This window comes from Carettochelys insculpta, chromosome 1, assembly GCF_033958435.1.
Source record: "Carettochelys insculpta isolate YL-2023 chromosome 1, ASM3395843v1, whole genome shotgun sequence".
Taxonomy (NCBI): domain Eukaryota; kingdom Metazoa; phylum Chordata; order Testudines; family Carettochelyidae; genus Carettochelys; species Carettochelys insculpta.
Window position 1 is genome coordinate 104,609,335 of NC_134137.1, and position 19,011 is coordinate 104,628,345.

At 46.3% G+C, this 19,011-nt stretch overlaps 1 protein-coding gene across 1 annotated transcript in view; it reads right to left on the reverse strand.

Moving 5' to 3' along the window:
- Window positions 1-358: 358 nt before the first annotated feature.
- Window positions 359-19,011, reverse strand: part of DCT (dopachrome tautomerase) — a 46,931-nt gene continuing 28,278 nt past the window's right edge. Inside the window, exons 4-8 of the mRNA XM_074983086.1 lie at window positions 17,088-17,254; window positions 12,411-12,590; window positions 12,156-12,291; window positions 2,406-2,607; window positions 359-540 (exon numbers count right to left, since the gene is read on the reverse strand). Coding sequence (XP_074839187.1) covers window positions 359-540; window positions 2,406-2,607; window positions 12,156-12,291; window positions 12,411-12,590; window positions 17,088-17,254 — 867 coding nt within the window. The remainder of the gene's footprint in view (window positions 541-2,405; window positions 2,608-12,155; window positions 12,292-12,410; window positions 12,591-17,087; window positions 17,255-19,011) is intronic.

The following is a 19,011-nucleotide window of genomic DNA, read 5'->3' on the forward strand; positions in this document are numbered from 1 at the left end:
AAAATTGTGCATTTATCTTTCTCACAAATTGTTTCTCTTTTCTGTGCTTTTGGATTCTCAGATGATGTGAACCAAACCTGGATATCACAAACGATAAACAATCTTTGGCAATAGGAGAACCCTAGCCTGTCTTAGCATGTGTGCAAGCCCACAGGTATAGAGCAAAGGACCTCATGTGTTGTTTCAAAATGTTTGAAGACATGACCAGAACAGTACAGGCCTCTGAGATGAGAACAATGTAGCTAGTTGTCTAGCAAAGGAGAGCATGTCAAATTGTTAGTTCAGCACTTGGCTAAGAGTTCAACAACTAATCAGGTTAGTTTCCTACAGGTCAATCTGATGAAGCAATTATACAGCACTAGGCCTCTTCAGTGTAATTTTTTTTGCTAAATCTTGCATTCAACAGTGGTTCAAAACCTTTTCTGTTTCTTCTGTGCTGAAAGAGTGCAAGCAGCATAATTAGTACCATCAAAGCTATCAGGGCTCCTCCAATTGTGGATCCAACCATAATAGCCGAAGCACGTGTTTCTTCAAGGGAATCTGTAAATACAGAAATAACATCTGAGGTATAGATTGGGAATAACTTTGCTTCTAAAAATCACAAAGGAGGAGGAGCAAATATTAAACTTTCTTTTAACATCCACAGGACTATTATGACATGTCTTGCCTTAGAGCATGGAGGCCCGAGGCAGGACAAGGGAACCATTGTGTAGGTCAGCAGTCAGCAACCCCGGCATGCGCAGCGAGAGTGGCATGTGAGCCGATTTTCATTGGCATGTGAGGCGGGAGCTCAGCCCCACCCCTCCTCCCCCGTGCAGCCAGGAGCTTGGTCAAAGCCATGCCACCTGTGGATTAACAAAAGACCAGCTAATGCTGCCAACCGCCACCTAACCGCTAAAGCTCTGCACCTTTGTTTATCAATTAAGCTGTTGTAAGTAGAACTATCAGTGACTTTAGAAAGGATCACCGGCACTTGGCCCATACAAAGAGGTTAAAAGGTCATATTTCAGCACTCAGCTGCAGAAAGGTTGCTGATTCCTGGTGTAGGTGGTGTGCATCCATATAGTAAAACACAACCCTAGCTGCCAGAGTTTATAACCTAATCTAAGACCAGAGACAGGGAGTGAGTGTAACAAATGAAGGAGATGAGAGAGGAAGCACAATGGGAAAAGGGGCAGAAGGACAGAGTTTAAAAGCCTAGATATGCACAAGTTGCAAGTTTCAGGTCGTGAATTTATTATTTAGGCAGCGAGGAGACAAATAAGGAAGAATGAAGATCTCAGCAGCACCTCCTAAAGAGAAGCGCTAGAACGTGATATGTTCTTGCCATTCTGCCCAGGCCAACCCCTCCCCCGCCCCGAACCCCACAGGATAGAATGTTGGCACTTGGTCTTTCCCAGTGCTGTTTTTGGTACACAGCCAGCTCCCTGCCCTAACCCCTGCAGGGCTCCTGGGGCTCAGGCTGCTGCCAGGGCTCCACACCACAGCCAGATCCCCGCTGCAGGACTGGTGGGGTCCCCCTGCCTCCTGGACAGTCCCACGGGCTGAAGCTCCCAGCCGTGGGGCTGGCAGGGCTCTTCCGGCCCCGGCTGCGTACCTGGGGCTGGAGCTGCCAGGGGTGCTCCCAGCCCTGGGGTTGCTGGGATCCCCTTCCACCTGGCTGGGGATCCCTGAGGCCTGGGCTGCAGAGGTGCCAGTACTCAGTAGCAGCACATACTGGCACAAAAAAAGTCTTGGTCTTTTCATTTTCCCTTAGTTCAGATAAAATGTTCAAAAGTTTCCAAAAGACTGAGAAGCCTAAGAGTGTGTTTATGTACCAAAAAAAAAAATAGACTTGAAGCCACAAGTCTCAGAACCTGGGTCAACTGACTCAGCCTTGCAAGCAGTGCTACAGGGCTAAATTATAGCAGTGTAGAAATTTGGGCTTATGCTGAAGTTCAGCCCTGAACACCCTCCCAACTCCCTAAGTTTCAGAATCTGGGCTCCAGCTTAACCCCAAATAGCCACACTGATAATTTCATCCTAGTGTGAGTCTGACCCCTGCTCTGAGACTTGCTGATGTAGGTGTGGGAGGTTTGGAGTTTTTGGCATTGTAGACGAACCCTAAGTCTCATTTTCAAAAGTAAGGCTCCTTAAGTGCTTAAGTCACTTTTGAAAATGGCTCTTTATACTTCTCTGAAAATGTTACCTTAGGCACTGCTGATGTCAGTTACTGCCATCTTTTACCTATGCTGAGTATTGGTGAGACTTGGAAACCTTGGTTTTCTCAGCCCCTTTTGAAAAAGGTGGCTTAGGTGCTTATGAAAATATTGCTTTTATTGCTCAGGTATCTGAAGAGGTTTTTGTGAAAACTTGAGTGGCCCAGTCTCTTACTCTGCAATTCCTTTAGCATGTCTGTTTCTTACCTGCCAGGTCAATGGCATAGCTGTAGCCAAGTTGTTCTGCTGCTTGGAAGAGTTGAGCGTTGGTCACTGGAGGGAAGAAAGGGACCATGTTGTACATCCTGTTATGGCCAATTGGGGCCAGCTCTAGAGGCCAAGCATCGTCAGAGGGGTTAAATTGTTCCATCCACTCATCAAAGACAGCATCAGTGAAAGCATGAAGGACCTGTCAGTTCAATCACACACACACACATAAACACCTTTTGGTTCCAACAGCTTCCAACCTTTTGTACTTTTAAAAAAATTCCCCAGGACAGGATCAGTTTGGAAGCAGGAAATATCAGTGAATATCACAATGCGTGCGTGTGGACACTGTTGCACTGGGGAGCACTGAACTCCCTAGCAGCTGGACTGGCCCCTTCCCATCTGCCCTGCATGTAGCTGTGCTGCCCCAGCAGCTCGGCAAGGCCCAAGTTCTGACTCACCACTTGTCACAACTGACAGGGGAAGGAATGCCAGCCATTCCTTCTCCCCATGCACCTACCTTCCCCAGGGTGATACTCCCCAGTGTACTGAGGGAGCAGAACCTTGGTTCTGCTGAGTCCCTCACCAGGCCAGCCCAAGCCCCGCCCATCTGTGTCAGCTGTGGAGTAGCAACTGGTGGTGACTGTTTGCTCCATACTGCATAGCCTGCGACGCAAATAGCTCATGCAAGAAAGGATGGGGGTACCCTCTTATTTCCCTACAAGGGGTCATAAACCAGTTTAAAACTGAGCCCTAATCTAAGACAGGACCCAAGAGAAATGAGGGCTGGACATTCCAGCCTATTGGGTCAGCCCTTCACTGGTAGGGGAAAGGAAGCTAAGCAGGTCTAGTTTACATGCCATGAAGCCAGTGAAGGCATTAAAGGTGTGAACTAAAATAGATGGGGGCTGTTTTATTATTTGTCAGTGTGTCTCTTGCTATACTCCTCCTTCCAACCCTTAGAGCATGAGTTACGCCAGAATGAACATTCTTAGAGTGCTTGTACAGTGGGGCTGAGAAGTGAGATTCCCAGATCTGGCAAACATATCTGTGCTAGCTCTGCACTCATGGGTGGTAGGTATTGCAGGCCATCCCCAACTGCCTCACATGGCCCCTCCCAGGCTCCACCAGAGACCGAGCCTCTCCTGTCAGCTGCTCGCATGCCAGAGGCTGTGGCAGGCAGGCTGAAGGCTGTGCCACAGTGCCTCTCCCCTCAATGCTGGAACGACTCTGGCCACCCAGCACTAGGGCCAATGGCTCAGCCGCAGAGGTAGGATCTTCAAAGCTAGGAGCTGGGCCAGCAAAAAATCCTGGGGAGGCTAAGTCCACACCACCCAGCTCTCCTCTATGGTGCACCAGCGCCGGGGAGAGGCTGTGGCTGCACTGCCCAGTTCTCTGGAGCTGGGGCAGGCTTTGGATGTGCCATTTGGCTGTTAGGAACTCCTAGGCCAAGGGAGATAGGAGGCACATCCCTGGGGCTGAGGGCACGGGCCATCAGCTGCCACAGTGAAGGGATGGCTGGTCTTTGATGGGTATGGAAGGGATGAGGCCTCAAGCAGAAAGGACAGGGCTGGAGAGGGCTAACCTCCCCAAACCACGGGTTCACACCTGCTTTCTGTTTTCCCTCCTCACTAATTTTCTTTCTGGGTGTTCAACGCATTTGAAAATCAGGCCACTTATTTAGGTACTTAAAAACCTTACCTCCAGGAGCCCACTTTTGCCAAGTATGGCCTCGGAATTTGGTTACAGGAGTTTGGGTGAAAAATGAACTCAGCCTTTCAAATGCATTTCTTGGGGAAGCAAGTTTTAAAGTAGCCGCTAGAGGGAGCCCATACCCTCCAAAACTCCAAAAGGACATCTGGCAGGAAGGGAAGGGGGTTTAGAACAAGTAATTTACAGAAATGTATCCAACATAATGAACATTCTCAGTTTCCTGGAGCTGAGACAGCTGTACAGAACTACTTTACCTCGGGCTGTTCCTGCACGCTCGGCTGGCAATGGTTGCAAGAAGCTTTGGGCTGGATCCACAAACGGACTTGGGTGTGCCAGAGTCAGGCCCCACTAGAATTCTGCTGACTCAGCTGCACCAAAATCTGCAAGTACCTACATTTTTTGTAATTTAAGCTCCATAAATACCACAGTTCTGGCTCGGAGCATGCACACTGCAGCCTCGCACCAGGCATGCGCAGAGCCAGTCTACCAGATCAGGCCCTGTAGAGCTGGGGTGGGCAAACTTCTTACACTGGGCCCCTCTTTTCATCCCTGCAATTAGAAGGGCCCCCCAAACCTGTCTAAACTGATGGAAATTTTGGTTATGTTCATAAAAAAAAAACCCACTTTCAGCATGTGTAAGAAAATACATCTAGAAGGTAAAAACTTTAGTAATCGGTACCTATATGTGAATACACAGACATGAAAACGGTAACTGATTTCAAGGTTTGAATGAGATGGATGAGCCTGAGACCCAGCAGCCAACTGTGCTGCGCCCCACTGATGAAATTTTGCACTTCTCCCAAGAGTGCCGAACCCCACTTTGCGCCCCCCTGATGTAGAGGAGGACACTGTCTCTCTTAACTTTTAGCCCAGTGGTTAGGGTATTACTCTGGCTAGCCCTCCTTCACCTGACTTGCAGAGTTGCCAGCTTTCTAAGCACACAAAACGGAACAACCTTGGCCCAGCCCCTATCCTGCCTCTTCCCAGAGACCCTGACACCCGCCTGCCCCCAGTCTCTCTGGCCCACCCTCCCGTCATTTCTTCTCCATCGCCCTCACTTACTTTCCTTGGGCTGGGGCAGGGGGTTGGGTGTGGGAGGGGGCTCAGGGCTGGGGTAGAGAGTTGGGGTGTGGGAGGGGGATGAGGAGTGTGATCTCTGGGAGGGGGCTTGGAGCTGGGACAGGAGGCTGGGGTACAGGAGTGGACTCCAGGCTGGCGATAAAGCGTTCGGAGTTTAGGAGGGGGCGTTGGACTGGTGCAGGGGAGTGGGGTATGGGAGAGGCAGAGCTGTCCTCTGGATAGGGTGAATCAGGGAGCCGCTGTGGGCCCCATGCTTTGGGACATCCCCTGGGTGGGTGCAACTGGGCAGCAAGATCTGTCCCAGAAGACATAGGTGGGGGAATTAGGGATATGGGGGTGCTGTAGCACCCCCTAACTCGTGGCTGCTGCTGCCAGTGCCCACGGTCCCAGCTTCCAGACCCCATACCTAGGGTCCCAGATTCCTTCCAACACTCAGAGTTCTGGCTGCTGGCTCTGCACCTGTCGCTCTGTGCTGCCCCATAACCAGGGATCTGCTCCCAGCCTCAGATCTGGTGGGGGGTTAGGGGCAGACAGGACAGTAATAAGGGGGCTGGCTACCAGCAAGGGCAAGTAGCCCAGCTCCAGGCCAGATCCATCCTGGGACCCAGCTGCTGATGCAGAGTGAGCGGGGGCCATGATTTGGTGGGAACTGATTCATCTGAGGTCCCGCATGCCCCAAGGAGCAGCCCCAGGGAGGGGAGCTCAAGGTGCAGGCTCAGGGAGGGTGTTTGGGTGCAGAAGGAGGTTCTGACCTAGGGCCAGGAGCAGGGATATAGAATCTGGGGTAGAGGGATGATTTGGGATGGGGTTATGGGTTGGGGTGCAGGTGGGAGTTCGGGTTCTTGGAGGGAGTTTAGGGGGTTCAGGTTTCAGCCAATCAGGGCTTACCTCAGGCAACTCCCACTTAGCGGTGCAGCAGAACTAAAGCCGTCTCCCTGCCTGCCTGCCCTGACTCCACGCTGCTCCTGGAAATGGTCAGCCTGTCCAGTCACTAGACGGAGGCGCAGCCAGGCAGGTTTGAATAGTGAGCGCAGGCTGCACCCACAGGCGCTATCACTGTAGCTCACATTGGCCACACATCCTGGCCGGTGACAGCTGCAGTGACAGGACTGGAGATGGGGACAGTGTATGGAGCTTCCCTGATCGCCCCTCTGCCTAAGGGTCATAGGGACATGCCTGCCTTTTCCAGGAGCTTTATGGACTCTGCCTTAGCCCCACTGCACTGCCATTTAATGGCCTGGTCGGTGGTGCTAACCTGTACCACTGGGGACCCTTTCAGATGCTCCCATCAAAAACCAGACACCTGACAACCCTACAGAGAGCAGGGATTTGCTTTGGCCTCTGCCTCCCCTGAGGAGGTGCTGTGGGACTGAGCTATGGGCTGCTCTGATTTGTGTCTCCCTCGGACGTTGCCTCTCGAAGCTCTTCTACTTTGGTTAAATGAGGAAAGAGCAACTGAAGCAGGAGGACTGGACGCTAGTGCCCCCAGGCAGGCTCATAGCTGGGGCAGGGGGAGAGGGGCAAAAAGGACAGTTGCCCCAAGGCGCCAGTGATTCAAAAGGGCCTGGAGTTCCCACTGCAGCCACTGCAACTGCAGCAGCCAGAACCCTGGGCCCTTTAAATCTCCACTGGAGTTCCATGCCCCTTGCAGCCCCCCTCCCGCCACCCCCAGCCTCTTCCCCTCAGCCCTAGGCTGCCCAAGCACCTCCAGCCCTGAGCCCCCTCCTGCACCCAACTGTCTGCCACCCCAAGTCCTGGCTGCAGGCCAGCGGCCCCAGCCCCAGCAGTCTGCCTGGGGTGCAGCCAACTAGTGGCAAGCAGAAGAGGGTCTTGGGGTTTAGCATTTCCCATTCCCCTGCTGCAAGGACTGAAATTAGTTCTCCAAAGCACCAACAGGAGGCGCTGAGGAAGCCTCACATTACAAAGTGCCACAGCCCAGGGGTTAGTGCACTCATCCGTGAGGTAACAGATCCTCACTGAAATGTTTTCTCCCCCTCAGACAGAGGAGCTGCCATGTCCCAGGTGGGTACCCTAACCGTTGGGCTAAAAGTTAAAAAGGAGTTCCTGCTCCTCCTACTCCTGCTTCTTGCTACAATGGTGTAGTCACCTAAGGCCAAAAGACGGAGGCAACTGGCGTGGGGATTTCAGGGGTGGTACCAGCCAAGAGCCCCTGGCCTGCCCCCTCCCCACCTCTGTTCTGACCATGCCTCCCCACTTCCCCACTAATGCTCCTCCCCCATCCCTGCCCTCCCATGTCCCTCCCTTTCCCCATCCCTGCTCCAGCCCCACCCGACTCTTCCCGTGGAAGCACCGCACCACTTCTGGTGGGTGCAGGCACAGTATCCCCTCTGCTCTGGGGTGGTTCAGCCTAGGGGTAGCACTTTTAAGCTGTGCTGGTGCAGGGGAGGGGCAGGATTGCCCCTGTACTCATTGGAAGCTGTGCAGCATTCACAGAAAGTGCCAGGGAGAGGCTATGGGGGGGGGGGGGCGCCCCTGATGTGTCACTGATGCCAAAAGAGAGATTGCAGCTGAGAATGCGAAGCATAGAGAGGCACCTGCCTGGACCCCAGGCTGAGGCACCTATCTCTGAGTGAGGGCAGGGCTTAGCTCACCCATTAGCTAGCTTATGTGAGGAGCAACCTAGCATGTTGACTGTTGTGAATCCTATTCAATGTATGGCAAGACACAAAACTCAGTCTTTGTGAAGCCCGGTGATTTTCTAGGCATTTAAAAATAAGAATTACTACTCCTAAATTGCTGTGTGAAACAAGCTTCTGGTGAGAAAAGCGTAACCTGCTCTTTACAGATGAGGGCCTTGTTGCCGTTACCTATGTTTTTGTCTTTCCAAGGTTAGACTACTGTACCGTACTCTTTCAGGTCATCAAAAGATTTACTTTGTCCAGAATGTGACTCCCCGCTCATGGAGCAGTGCTTCATGCTGAGCGAGTGTTGCACAAACGTTTCAGTGCCCTCATGAAGAAGTGGGTCTGTTCCTCGAAAGCTCACCTAATAAATTATTTTGTTAGTCTTTAAAGTGCTACTTGACTGCTTTTTTGTTTTCATACAGTGATGTGCGAGATGTTGGCTTTGGTTTATAAAGCCCTGAGCAGACTTGGAACTAAATGGCTGAGACATCATCGCTATCCCCTTATGAAGCTGCCACTGTTAAAGGCAGCTCACAGGTTTAGAAGGACAGTTAATAATAGTATTTTCCAGTAAGCTGGCCCAAAAAATCTGCAGGCGTCCTCTATTATCTTAGACTTTTCATGGTGAGTTGGGTTAAACAAGAATTGGAGTGGGAAGGAATGTATTGCTTTTTTGTATGCATTTTAACATTAATGAAAAAGTGTTTAGAGTGTTGAGATGATGTGAGGTACAAAACAGAAGAAAATTATTATTTAAGTTGTGGTAGGGCTCAAAACATAGTGGCTGGGTCTACACGAGCACTTTCCTTTCAGAAGGGGCATGTTAATGAGAGGGTTCAAAAGATGCTAATGAGGTCATGAATATGCAGCACCTCATTAGCATAATGGCAGCTGCGGCAATGCAAAAGTGCAGCTTTTTGAATCGCGTGCCACCCGTGGAGACAGAACCTTCCGAAAGGACCCCCCCAGTTTTCGAAAGCCCCTTCTTCCTAGCATCAGATAGGAAGAAGGGGCTTTCAAAAACTGGGAGGGCCCTTTCAGAAGGTCCCATCTCCATGGGCAGCATGTGATTCCAAAAGCCGCACTTTAGAATCACTGCGGCCGCCATGATGCTAATGAGGCAATGCATATTCATGGCAGTACCTCATTAGCATCTTTTGCACCTGCTCATTAACATGCCCCTTCCAAAAGGCTGTGCTGTAGGCATGTCCTGTAGGCATGCCCCTTCCGAAGGGCATGTGCTGTAGGCCTTCCAAACACAGAGTAGCACAATACCTACTGAAAAGAGTGTCCTTTCTGCTCTTTAGTCTTTACCATGTTACAAGACGTCTAAAGGTGCGGATGGTATTCAGATGCCATGATAAGGTTCAATCATTTCTGAACAAATACTCCGATCACTATTTAGATGACAACATCAAGAACAGGATGGAGCTCTGGCCCCCTGATTTTGCCTGTGCTCATGAATTTAAGACTGATCTCGTAACTGTCTCTGACAGGACAGCCTGTAGCCCCCCTGAGGTCATCTGGAATTGCAAGATCAGAATCTAAATCTTCTATATACACCATTATCTTCCACTGCCTCACTGCTGACAGCAAACTATACCAAATTAAACTCCTTCCCATCCATATGATAACATTCTATTAACATAGTGCCATGTCACCTCTGAATTTGGTCTAGCATTCCCCAGAATTGTGTTGTTTGTACTACAAAGCATCTTCCAGAAGAATTTGTCGCTCAATCCATTTCAATCCAATACAAAGATAGTGGGACAAACTCATTATTGGTGTAATTATTGTCTTCAATAGCCACACTAAAAGATTTTGATACTCGAACTACCCGTGAAAAGTAATCCACTGTATAAAATAATATTGTGAAATATTTTCCACATTTCAATTTTTTTAATTGTGTGGGGTTTTGTATTTTAAAAGACAGTTACCCAGCAGGCTTCTCATTTCAGCCTGCATCTGAAGTAGCAGTCCTGGCTCACGGCTGACCCCCATTCATTAAGAATCTAAATGTGTTTTCAAAAAGAGGCTTAGAAGTAAAAAGTAAACGTCACTGAGGAATATCAAAACTCTGCAGGAAATAAGTTGGAGAGCTACAACATGGCCATTTGGGTTAATGCCAGCCACAGGGGAATACTGGCTTACAATAAGCCCTAGAAAAAAGGAACTCCGGTGAAATTTCTTTGCACAATACTTATGGGTTAATCTACCAAAGACAGCCAGCTCTAAGAGCATGTAACATTAAAACGGTTTTCAGTGAATTTGGCAACCATCTCTGTGGAGACAGAAATTGTTACAGGCTCAGCTACTGAAATTATACTGACTGCTGTCTGCTTTATGTTTAGAATTCTGTGTTGTACAGAAGCATGAGTCGATACCCTGGAACCTTCTGAAAATGAGATGTAGTTCCTCAGTCTGTTCCAGGGAACTGAGTTTTAAATAAATAAATAAACTACTGACTGATAAGAGGCTAAATCTGATTTCACTGAAAGCCAGATGCTTAACTACCTACAAGGATCTGGGTTGATATCCTAAAATATACAGTCTTACTCTCAAATTCTCCTTTTGCTGAGTAGTAACAGAGAGAAAGCCATGCTAGTCTATATACTGTTAAAACAAAAAAGCAGTAAAGTAACACTGTAAAGACTAACAAAATTATTTATTAGGTGGGCTTTCGTGGGACAGACCCACTTCTTCAGACCATAGCCAGACCAGAACAGACTCAATATTTAAGGCACAGAGTTGACAGTAATAAGATGAACTAAATATGAAATTAAAATTCAAGCTGCGTCCAACCAACAGCTCTTCTACTCTGCATCGCTACTTCTCTTCTGTAAAAGTTAATGTGGATTGCACTAAATGTCTTAACAATTCTTCCCAATTTCTTTAAATACTAGTAGGTATGGCAGAATAAAATACAAGAGGATAAACTTTTACTGTGTATTTGAGGTAGTCCTTTTTATTCTTGGCACTTCACTAATTTACCCTCCAAATTCTTGGTGAGAAAACCGCCTTAAATCTGTGATAATTTAAGGGCTGATAAATTTACTCTAGTTTGTGAGTTGAGCTGTAAAAAGTGATTATAAGTTTGTAAGATGTCACCATAACCTGTAGCAATAAATGTTGATGGAACAACATGCAGCAGTGTGACAGAAAGAGTGATTTATCAAAATTAAAATGCCTAGTAATGTAATTCAAGGACGGTGTTAGGATCATGCTTGGTAAACAAGTGGGGGATCAAAAATCAATGAACCAACACTGCTCTGTCAGAAGCTAGGCCTAATTGGTGGATAAAGTAATGAGGGGGTGGACTAATCTATCCACCATTCTCTTTGTAGGTGCTTCAAGAGACACACCTTAAGGAGAAAACTTTGGCTATTGGAAAAAAGATTCCCCATTATGGCTGTCACCCCCACCATCTCCTGGGACCCTTAGCCTTTATCCTCCTGATCCTGAGAGATGTCCAGGCCAGGGAGTGGGATCCAGATGACATTGCCAACTCTACCAGCTCCTGCCAAATCCCAAACACCATCTGGGATGAAACGGGATCAGACAACAGCAGCAGCTCAACATCTCCAGCTCATTTCAACTAACTTCTCTTTTCCTCCAACGGACCATTATTACCACCTTTGATACCATCTAACTGGCACTCATGCAAGGGGATTTTTCCTTCTGAAAACCCTCTCCAGCTGAAGTGCCAGGGAACAAGGGATGTTGCTAACATGAAAGGGTTACTTAATACTTTACATTTTAAAGGCTATCACTGTTATCCTTCTTTTCTGCATCTTTAATACAAGGGTAGAAGGATTTCTAATTCTATATATGCTATTACAAGTTGAACCTCTCTACTCTGCTACTCGCTGGTCTGGCAACATCCATAATCCACATGATTTTAGTTAGCCGGATGACCACTTATCATGGGCGTGGTCAAGTTTCCCGTGGTCCCGTTAAGTTTGCTTGCAGCCACAAGTCCTGGCTCTCAATGTTCTGTGCTGCTGTTTAGGTCTAATTTACTCCTAAGCATCTCCTAAGTGCACAGCGAGCAGTGGATATGTTGGTAATGCTGCTAGACAATACTGATCTCCTGTAGTCTGGCAAATTCTCTAGTTCAGTATTGATTAGGTCCTGAGAGTGTCAAACTAAAGAGGTTCAATCTGTCATGCAAAGCAGGCTGGTGTCTCTGTCAAACCCTGGACCTTGTTGGACCAATGCTGGGCTATGTGAACACCATTGGCCGGTATTTTTCATCTGAATTAATACAACACGGGCATATTCAATTGCAATTACATTAAAAAAAATTACATACCACAAAAATGGGATCATTAGCTGCAGCATGAGGGGAACTGCTGGTTCCATTCAGAAAAGCATGAACCAAATTATGCAGGCTCACCACTGGGGAGACAAAAGTTCCATCTGGTTCCCCAAACCCTTCCAGTGCATTCCTGTGCATGGGATAAGACAACAGTGAAGTAACCACCTATTGCCCAGCACTACCCCCCTCACAGGCACGTGTGAAAGGCCAGCCTTAGTTAGAACATATTATAAGAGTTGAAGTACAAACCTGAAACTGAAACTAGAAGTCCGGAAAAAAGGAGGATTATCAAACTCCTGAAGTGAAAGGCATTTCTGGATGTCTTCCATGGTTGGCAGCTGTTTGCTAGACTTGTCTTGTGGGTTCCTCCGTAGCATGCCTTCATTAGTCCCATTACACAGTGTGACCAGACGGTTGTAATCATCCAAGCTTCGATTAAAATCATAGTTGCATGGAAAAGTTAGACTAGGATGTTGGCGTATGAAGGAGGTTCATTATGATAGAGTCAATAGATGCTGTCAGTACACTCCGACCCCCCACCAAAACCCTGAGGCTGCTTACACCCTGATGTTAAGCACACATGCAAATGTTTGCAGCATCAGAACCTAAGTTGGCTGCAGAAGGTTTGTATCAGAAAAGCAAATGGCTTTACCGCTAATCTGAGCTGGAATCATGTCTGCTTTTCAGTGAATCAGCTTTGAACCAGCTCCAACTTTCTGCCTTTAAGAATCTCATGAAGGAGACTGATACAGCTGTTAGCATGTGGTCACCCCATCTTTCCACAGCATATTCTGAATGTGGTTAATTTAATGTCAGTGGTTCCACTAAGTTACTGCCAGTTACGTTTCCTTAGCTGACATTTAGCATAGCTGCCCAATCAAAAACAATTATTGCTGGCTCATGCCATAACAGCTCTTCCTACGCCCCCGTCCCCAGCCTGCTACTTGGCAGGGATGGGAGAATTATTGCAACAGAAGCCAGAGTCTTTACTGCTGCCTCCCCATACTTTTGAGTAGGGAAGGAAATTATTCACCAGTTCCTTCTTTGTCCAGCCTTTAGCCCAAGCTTGACACAGAATTTGTTTCTCCCATACTTTATTCCAACAGGGGTCCCCATTAACATGTTACTGGTTATTAAGTTACTCTGCTTCTACTGAAGTCACTGGCAAAAATCCCATTAGATTCAAAGGCAATGGGATTCTGTGTGGATGGTTATTTGCATCATCACAAAGCCCATAACATTTAATCTAAAACTACAGTGGACTCCTGGCATAGGCAGATGTCTGTCCACATGAAGTCAGGCGCGGGACTGCCTCTTTTGCTAATATATGACAAAGAATTGTGAAAGTATACAAAAAATGAAATTTATATTACAAACTGTTACATGGATGTGTTGAAGATTTAGAGGTGGGACTATGATACTGTATGCTTTGAGGCTTGTGTGACCATGTTATTAAAGATCATGTTATACACATGGCAGTGTTATTGTCACACATTCAACCTCAGCTTTCTCATTTCCTGACATTTGAAATTTTCATGTGTAGCTTTACCATTACGTGTATGTAAGTTTTTGCACTTTAAATTTCCTTGTTTGCTTCCCAAGAAGTTAAAAGGAAAATCCAGAAGTTTTAGGTTCCAGTAGATGAGATTACAAAGCTATCTCCCCTTGCAGAGCTCACAGACGTGCCCTCAAAAGGCTCTGTCTTCCAGCTGCTATATGGCAGTTGGCTTTACAGCAGAGTTTCATTATGGCTTGATTTTCAGTTACTCACATATAGCTGCAATTTTCATCAATTTGGCTGAAATTTACCAGGTTTTCCACAAGCACAGGTGAATATTTGGAACTCTGAGTAGATATCCACCCAGTCATTGAGTTGGGAAGGGAGAGATTTCCTCATTCTCTCTATTTTCCTTTTTTTTTTTTCTTGCACAATTCAAAAACAGACAAATTTTCAAATTTGCCAGTCCTCACTGAGCCTTTGCAAAGAATTTAAAATAACGAAGACCATGTCTCTATTAAAGAAATTCACTGAAGCCTAACTATATAAACTGTTGCCATGCCAGTTCAAACCCCCAATGCAGAAGCAGTGCGCTGTGCAAAGCAAGCTTCACTGGGGCTGACAGTTACTGCTGGGCCCAGGGCAAAGTGGGGGCCTTGGGCGGAAGGGGCAGGGCTGAGAGCAGGGCTGAGAGCCCTCAGTACCAGCTGGACTGTGGTGCTGCCCTTTCCCCTAGCCCTCAAAACCTTGCAGAGAAGTGCTCCAGCGGAAACTCAACTTCACCCACCAGTGATGCTGCAGTAGGAACAGCAGCAGCCAGTAGCTCAGGGCCCCTTCGAATCACCGTGGCCCAGGGCAACTGCCCCTTTGCCCTGTCCCCTTTCAGCCGGTCTGCAAGGCTTATGCTGATGCTGGCAAGGTACCAAAGTCAGCTGCAATAATACAAAGCAGCACATAAACATCAGGGGGTTTGCACCAGTGTAACTGCATCTTTACACTAGTGAAAATTTTCTTAATGCAGACAGAGTCTCACTTGGCCCATTGGCCCAGAGCAATGTGGTAAGCATGGTAGTGGGCTGCGGAAATGCAGGGAGTGGCTCATGACTAAAGAGTAATTCAGTGTCCCAGACCCTATTGAGTATTTAAGGGATGACACAGAGACAGAATTCAAACAACACTTCGGCCTATTTGATCAAACATGCTGTTATCCTCTGGCATTATGTGGTGTTTGTATATGGGTTAGTGTAAGGTGTCCTATAATGCCAGAGATAGAAGTAGTGTGGACACTCATGGGCTGTGTCTACACTTGTATCCCTCTTTCAAAAGAGGCACACAAATGAGGGAAATCGAAAATGCAAGTGAGGTGCAGATTTACATATCGGGCACCTCATGTGCATATTCTTCTTTCGAAGGAAGAAAAGCAGTGCAGATGAGGCTCTTTCGACTGTAATCCCCATCTCCAAAAGAACCCTTCTTCCCTTTTTTTATGTGAAGAAGGGTTCTTTTGAAGATGGGGTTTACTTTCGAAAGAGCTACGTCTATACTGCTTTTCTTCTTTCGAAAGAAGCTCTTTCAAAAGAAGAATATGCAAGTGAGGTGTCAGATATGCATATCTGCACCTCATTTGCATTTTTGATTTCCCTCATTTGCGTGCCTCTTTCAAAAGAGGAATGCAAGTGTAGACACAGCCATGCACTTTGTTAAGACAGGAGCATTGTGATCATCTGGTCTAACCCCCTGGATATTGCAAGCCACAAAATCAGCGACAGACCCCTAACCTCTGGCTGAGTTACTGAAGTCTTCAAATCGTGGCTTAAATCCTTCAAGTTACAAAGAATTGACCGTTTACAGCCATTTGAACCTGTAAGTGACCGTTGCCCCATGGGCAATGTGACATGAAGCACAAGAATAATATGACAGATGCAAAGAATCCAGAAGATTCTATTTAATTTAAAATTAAAATGCATTTTAATAGAACACAAAAATAAAAAGAAGAGTCAATATCCTGCTCCAGTAACAATGGTGAGGAAAGAGTTTAGTGTTTCCGTGTCTAAGGGAAAAAACAAACCATTCATTATGTTACAAAAAGATGTGGGCAGCAGCTATATGCTGTATGAAAAGGCCAAGATTTAAAAAAAATCAGTGCCTAAAGTCAGGCTTTAGGATAGGGAGGGGGCACTAGGGGCCACAACCCTTCTACTTTTTTGCTACAGGCCTGGCCCCCTTCCCTTTCTCTTCCTCACAAGGCCCTGCTCCCTAGCCAGGTCAGAAGCTGGAACCTGGCGAGGGTGGGGGAGGGAGACCTGAGATCAGTCACCAGCCCATGTTCCCAACCCTAAGACACCCTGCCCAAGACAAATGGAGGGTGCATAGCTCCCCACAGCTGTCCAGGTGACTCTTAACATGGCCCAGCCACAATTCTTCATCCTCCTGATCAGGCCAAAAGCTATAGTTGGGTAAGATCTGCATGGAGAGCTCTAGGCAGGTGGATGAGTCCAGACTCTCCAGCCAAGCCTTTGGCCTCCAGCTTGGCCAGGGGTAGGGCTTCAGGTGGAAGTGAAAGAGAAAGGGGTTGGGCCAAATAGCAGGGGTTGGAACTTTATGGCAATCCCACTTTTAGGAAAAATTTGTCACCTCTCTGCTGAGCAGATCTCCAGGTCTTCATGCCACACCAGGCTTGGGTGAAAAGTGCTACATGAGTATTACATATTGGTGTGTTACTGAAATGTCTACACGTACATCCTAATGTCCCAATCCTGCACATGAATCCACAGTCAAATCCTTGTACTCACACAAGGTCCCACTGACTCCAGTTGGGAAATGCCCAGCTATCGTCAGTACCAGGATCATGGCCTTATTTTACAAGAAAGATGTTCTGGTTTTCATTTTAAAAAGCTATTTCTAAATCTGAGGTGACATCATGGCCTCACTGGTGTCAGTGTGAAAATTCCCACTGATTGTAACAGGGGTAGGAGCTCATTTCTGCTGTCTACCAGGAAATTCCAGTACAACTGAAGAAGCACAGATTTTTCAATCTAATGTGATCTTACACACCAAAAAATAACTATTGACAGAATTTTCAAGGGCTTTGGGTGGCAAAATGAGCTAACAAACTATCATTGCTCCTCTAAATAATTATTCTGTAGTATGGCAAACATTGTAAAATCTCAGTCAGTCTTAAAATGCCCATATTTAAATAAAATCCTGATTCATTTTAAAACAATCAAGATAAAAATGCATGCACAGAATATATGAGGAAATCTTGAATGACATCTGACGTTAGTCCATCTACTAAGTTTCACAATTTTCAGAAGGAAATCTAGATTTTTTTCATAGATTGTATAAGTTGAAAGAGCAGTTCATGCTGTTAGCAGCTAAAGAAAATAAATGTTAGTTAGAATGCTGGTTTCCTCTGTGCATTTTATTACCTATTGCAGACTACTTCCCAGCGTGAGAACCTGGAATTCTGACTTATTAGGCTTGGATCTTCCGGTCTTGATGCTCCAAAAAGCTGATCTGTACACACATCGCACTCATTTCCACCTGTGGCAAAATTCCAATAGGGCAATGCAAAGGATTCATTGCCAATCAGTCGCTAGAATGAAAAGAAATGTATTAGCAAAAAATCATTCTTTCAGAAAGAGAATCAGAGAGAAATAGAGAGAGAGAGATTACTTATACCTGGCTTGTCTATATTTTGCTATTGGAAACCAAGATGCAGATTTCTCAAAATAGCGTTTCAATTTCCTTCAAACCATCAGGTCACTGATTCAAATCCAAGCAAGGCTAATAGATACCTTAACTAAGCTCTGTACCATCTGATGGCTTCTTATGTTAAGATTCTGACCAAAAATGCTAACGGCCCAAAAAAATGGTGATTCTGATTTTCTTGGAAGTCAGCAAAGAGATCCAGGGCTCAGAGGCTACAGCTACATTACAGAGATATTTTGAGATAGCAGCTCTTACTTAGCTCTTTGCTAGAGTCTACACTATGCATGCACTATTTTGAAAAAAAAAATTAAAATAGCAGGTGCATTATTTTGAAATTGTTAAGCCTCATTGCAGGAGGAATAACACCTATGTCAAAATAAATATTTGAAAATAGGCACTATTAAGACATGGGATGGTGATATTTCAAAATAAGCCAGAATGTCGTCCAGTGGTGCTATTTTGAAACAGTACTATGTGTTCAGAAATGCTATTTAAAAATAACTGAGTGCTATTTCAAAATGCATTCTGTGTGTAGCTGTGTTATTTTGAAATATCTTATTTCTAAATAGATGTTTCAAAATATCTTATTTCAGAATAACTCTGTAGTGTAGCCATAGCCTTAGAGTGGGCCACCATGACAGAAATAACCTGGGTAAATACCTTCTGCCCCATAGAGTTGGACCCTTCAGCTGAAGTCTGAGGCATGTTGTTATGCTGCACTGCTCTTGAATAATACCCTTTTTTTTCCATCTTATTTTACAGTTGAGTGTCATTGGGTTAAGCTTAGAAGTGGAAGCAACAGAGGCGATATAGTGTTTGGTGTCTGCTGTAGGCCACCAGATCAGGAAGATGAGGTAGACAAGAATGTCTTCAGACAACTAAGAGAAGCTTCCAAATCACAGGTGCTGGTTCTCATGGGAGACTTCAATCACCCAGATATTTGTTGGGAGACCAATGCAGCAGCACGCAGACAATCCAGGAAGTTTTTGGAGAATGTTGGGGATAACTTCCTGGTATAAGTTTGGAAGGAACTGTCCAGGGGCCATGCACAGCTTGACCTTCTGCTCACAAACAGGAAAGAATTAGTAGGAGAAATAGAAGTCTGGGCTGCAGTGATGCTGAGATGGTAGATTTCAAGATTCTGACAAAAGGAAGAAAGGTGAGTAGTAAAATACAGACCCTTGATTTCAGAAGAAGAGACTTCAACTCCCTGAGAGAACTGATGGGCAGGATCCCCTGGGAAGCTGATATGAAGGGGAAAGGAGTTCAAGAGAATGGCAGTATTTTAAAGAGGTCTTATGGAAGGCACAGGAAAAAACCATCCTGATGCACAGTAAGAAAAGCAAATATGGTAGACAACCAGCTTGGCTTACAAGGGAAATCCTTGGTGAGCTTAAACTCAAAAAGGATGCATATAAGAAGTTGCAACTTGGACAGATGAGTAAGGAGGAGTATAAATATATGCCTGGAAAATGTCCAGGGGGGTAATCAGGAAAGAGAAAGCACAACTGGAACTGCATCTAGCAAGGAATGTGAAGGGCAACAAGAAGGGCTTCTACAGTATGTTAACAATAAGAGGGTTATCAGGGAGGGTGTGGGGCCTTTACTGGATGAGGGAGGTAACCTGGTAACAGATGATTT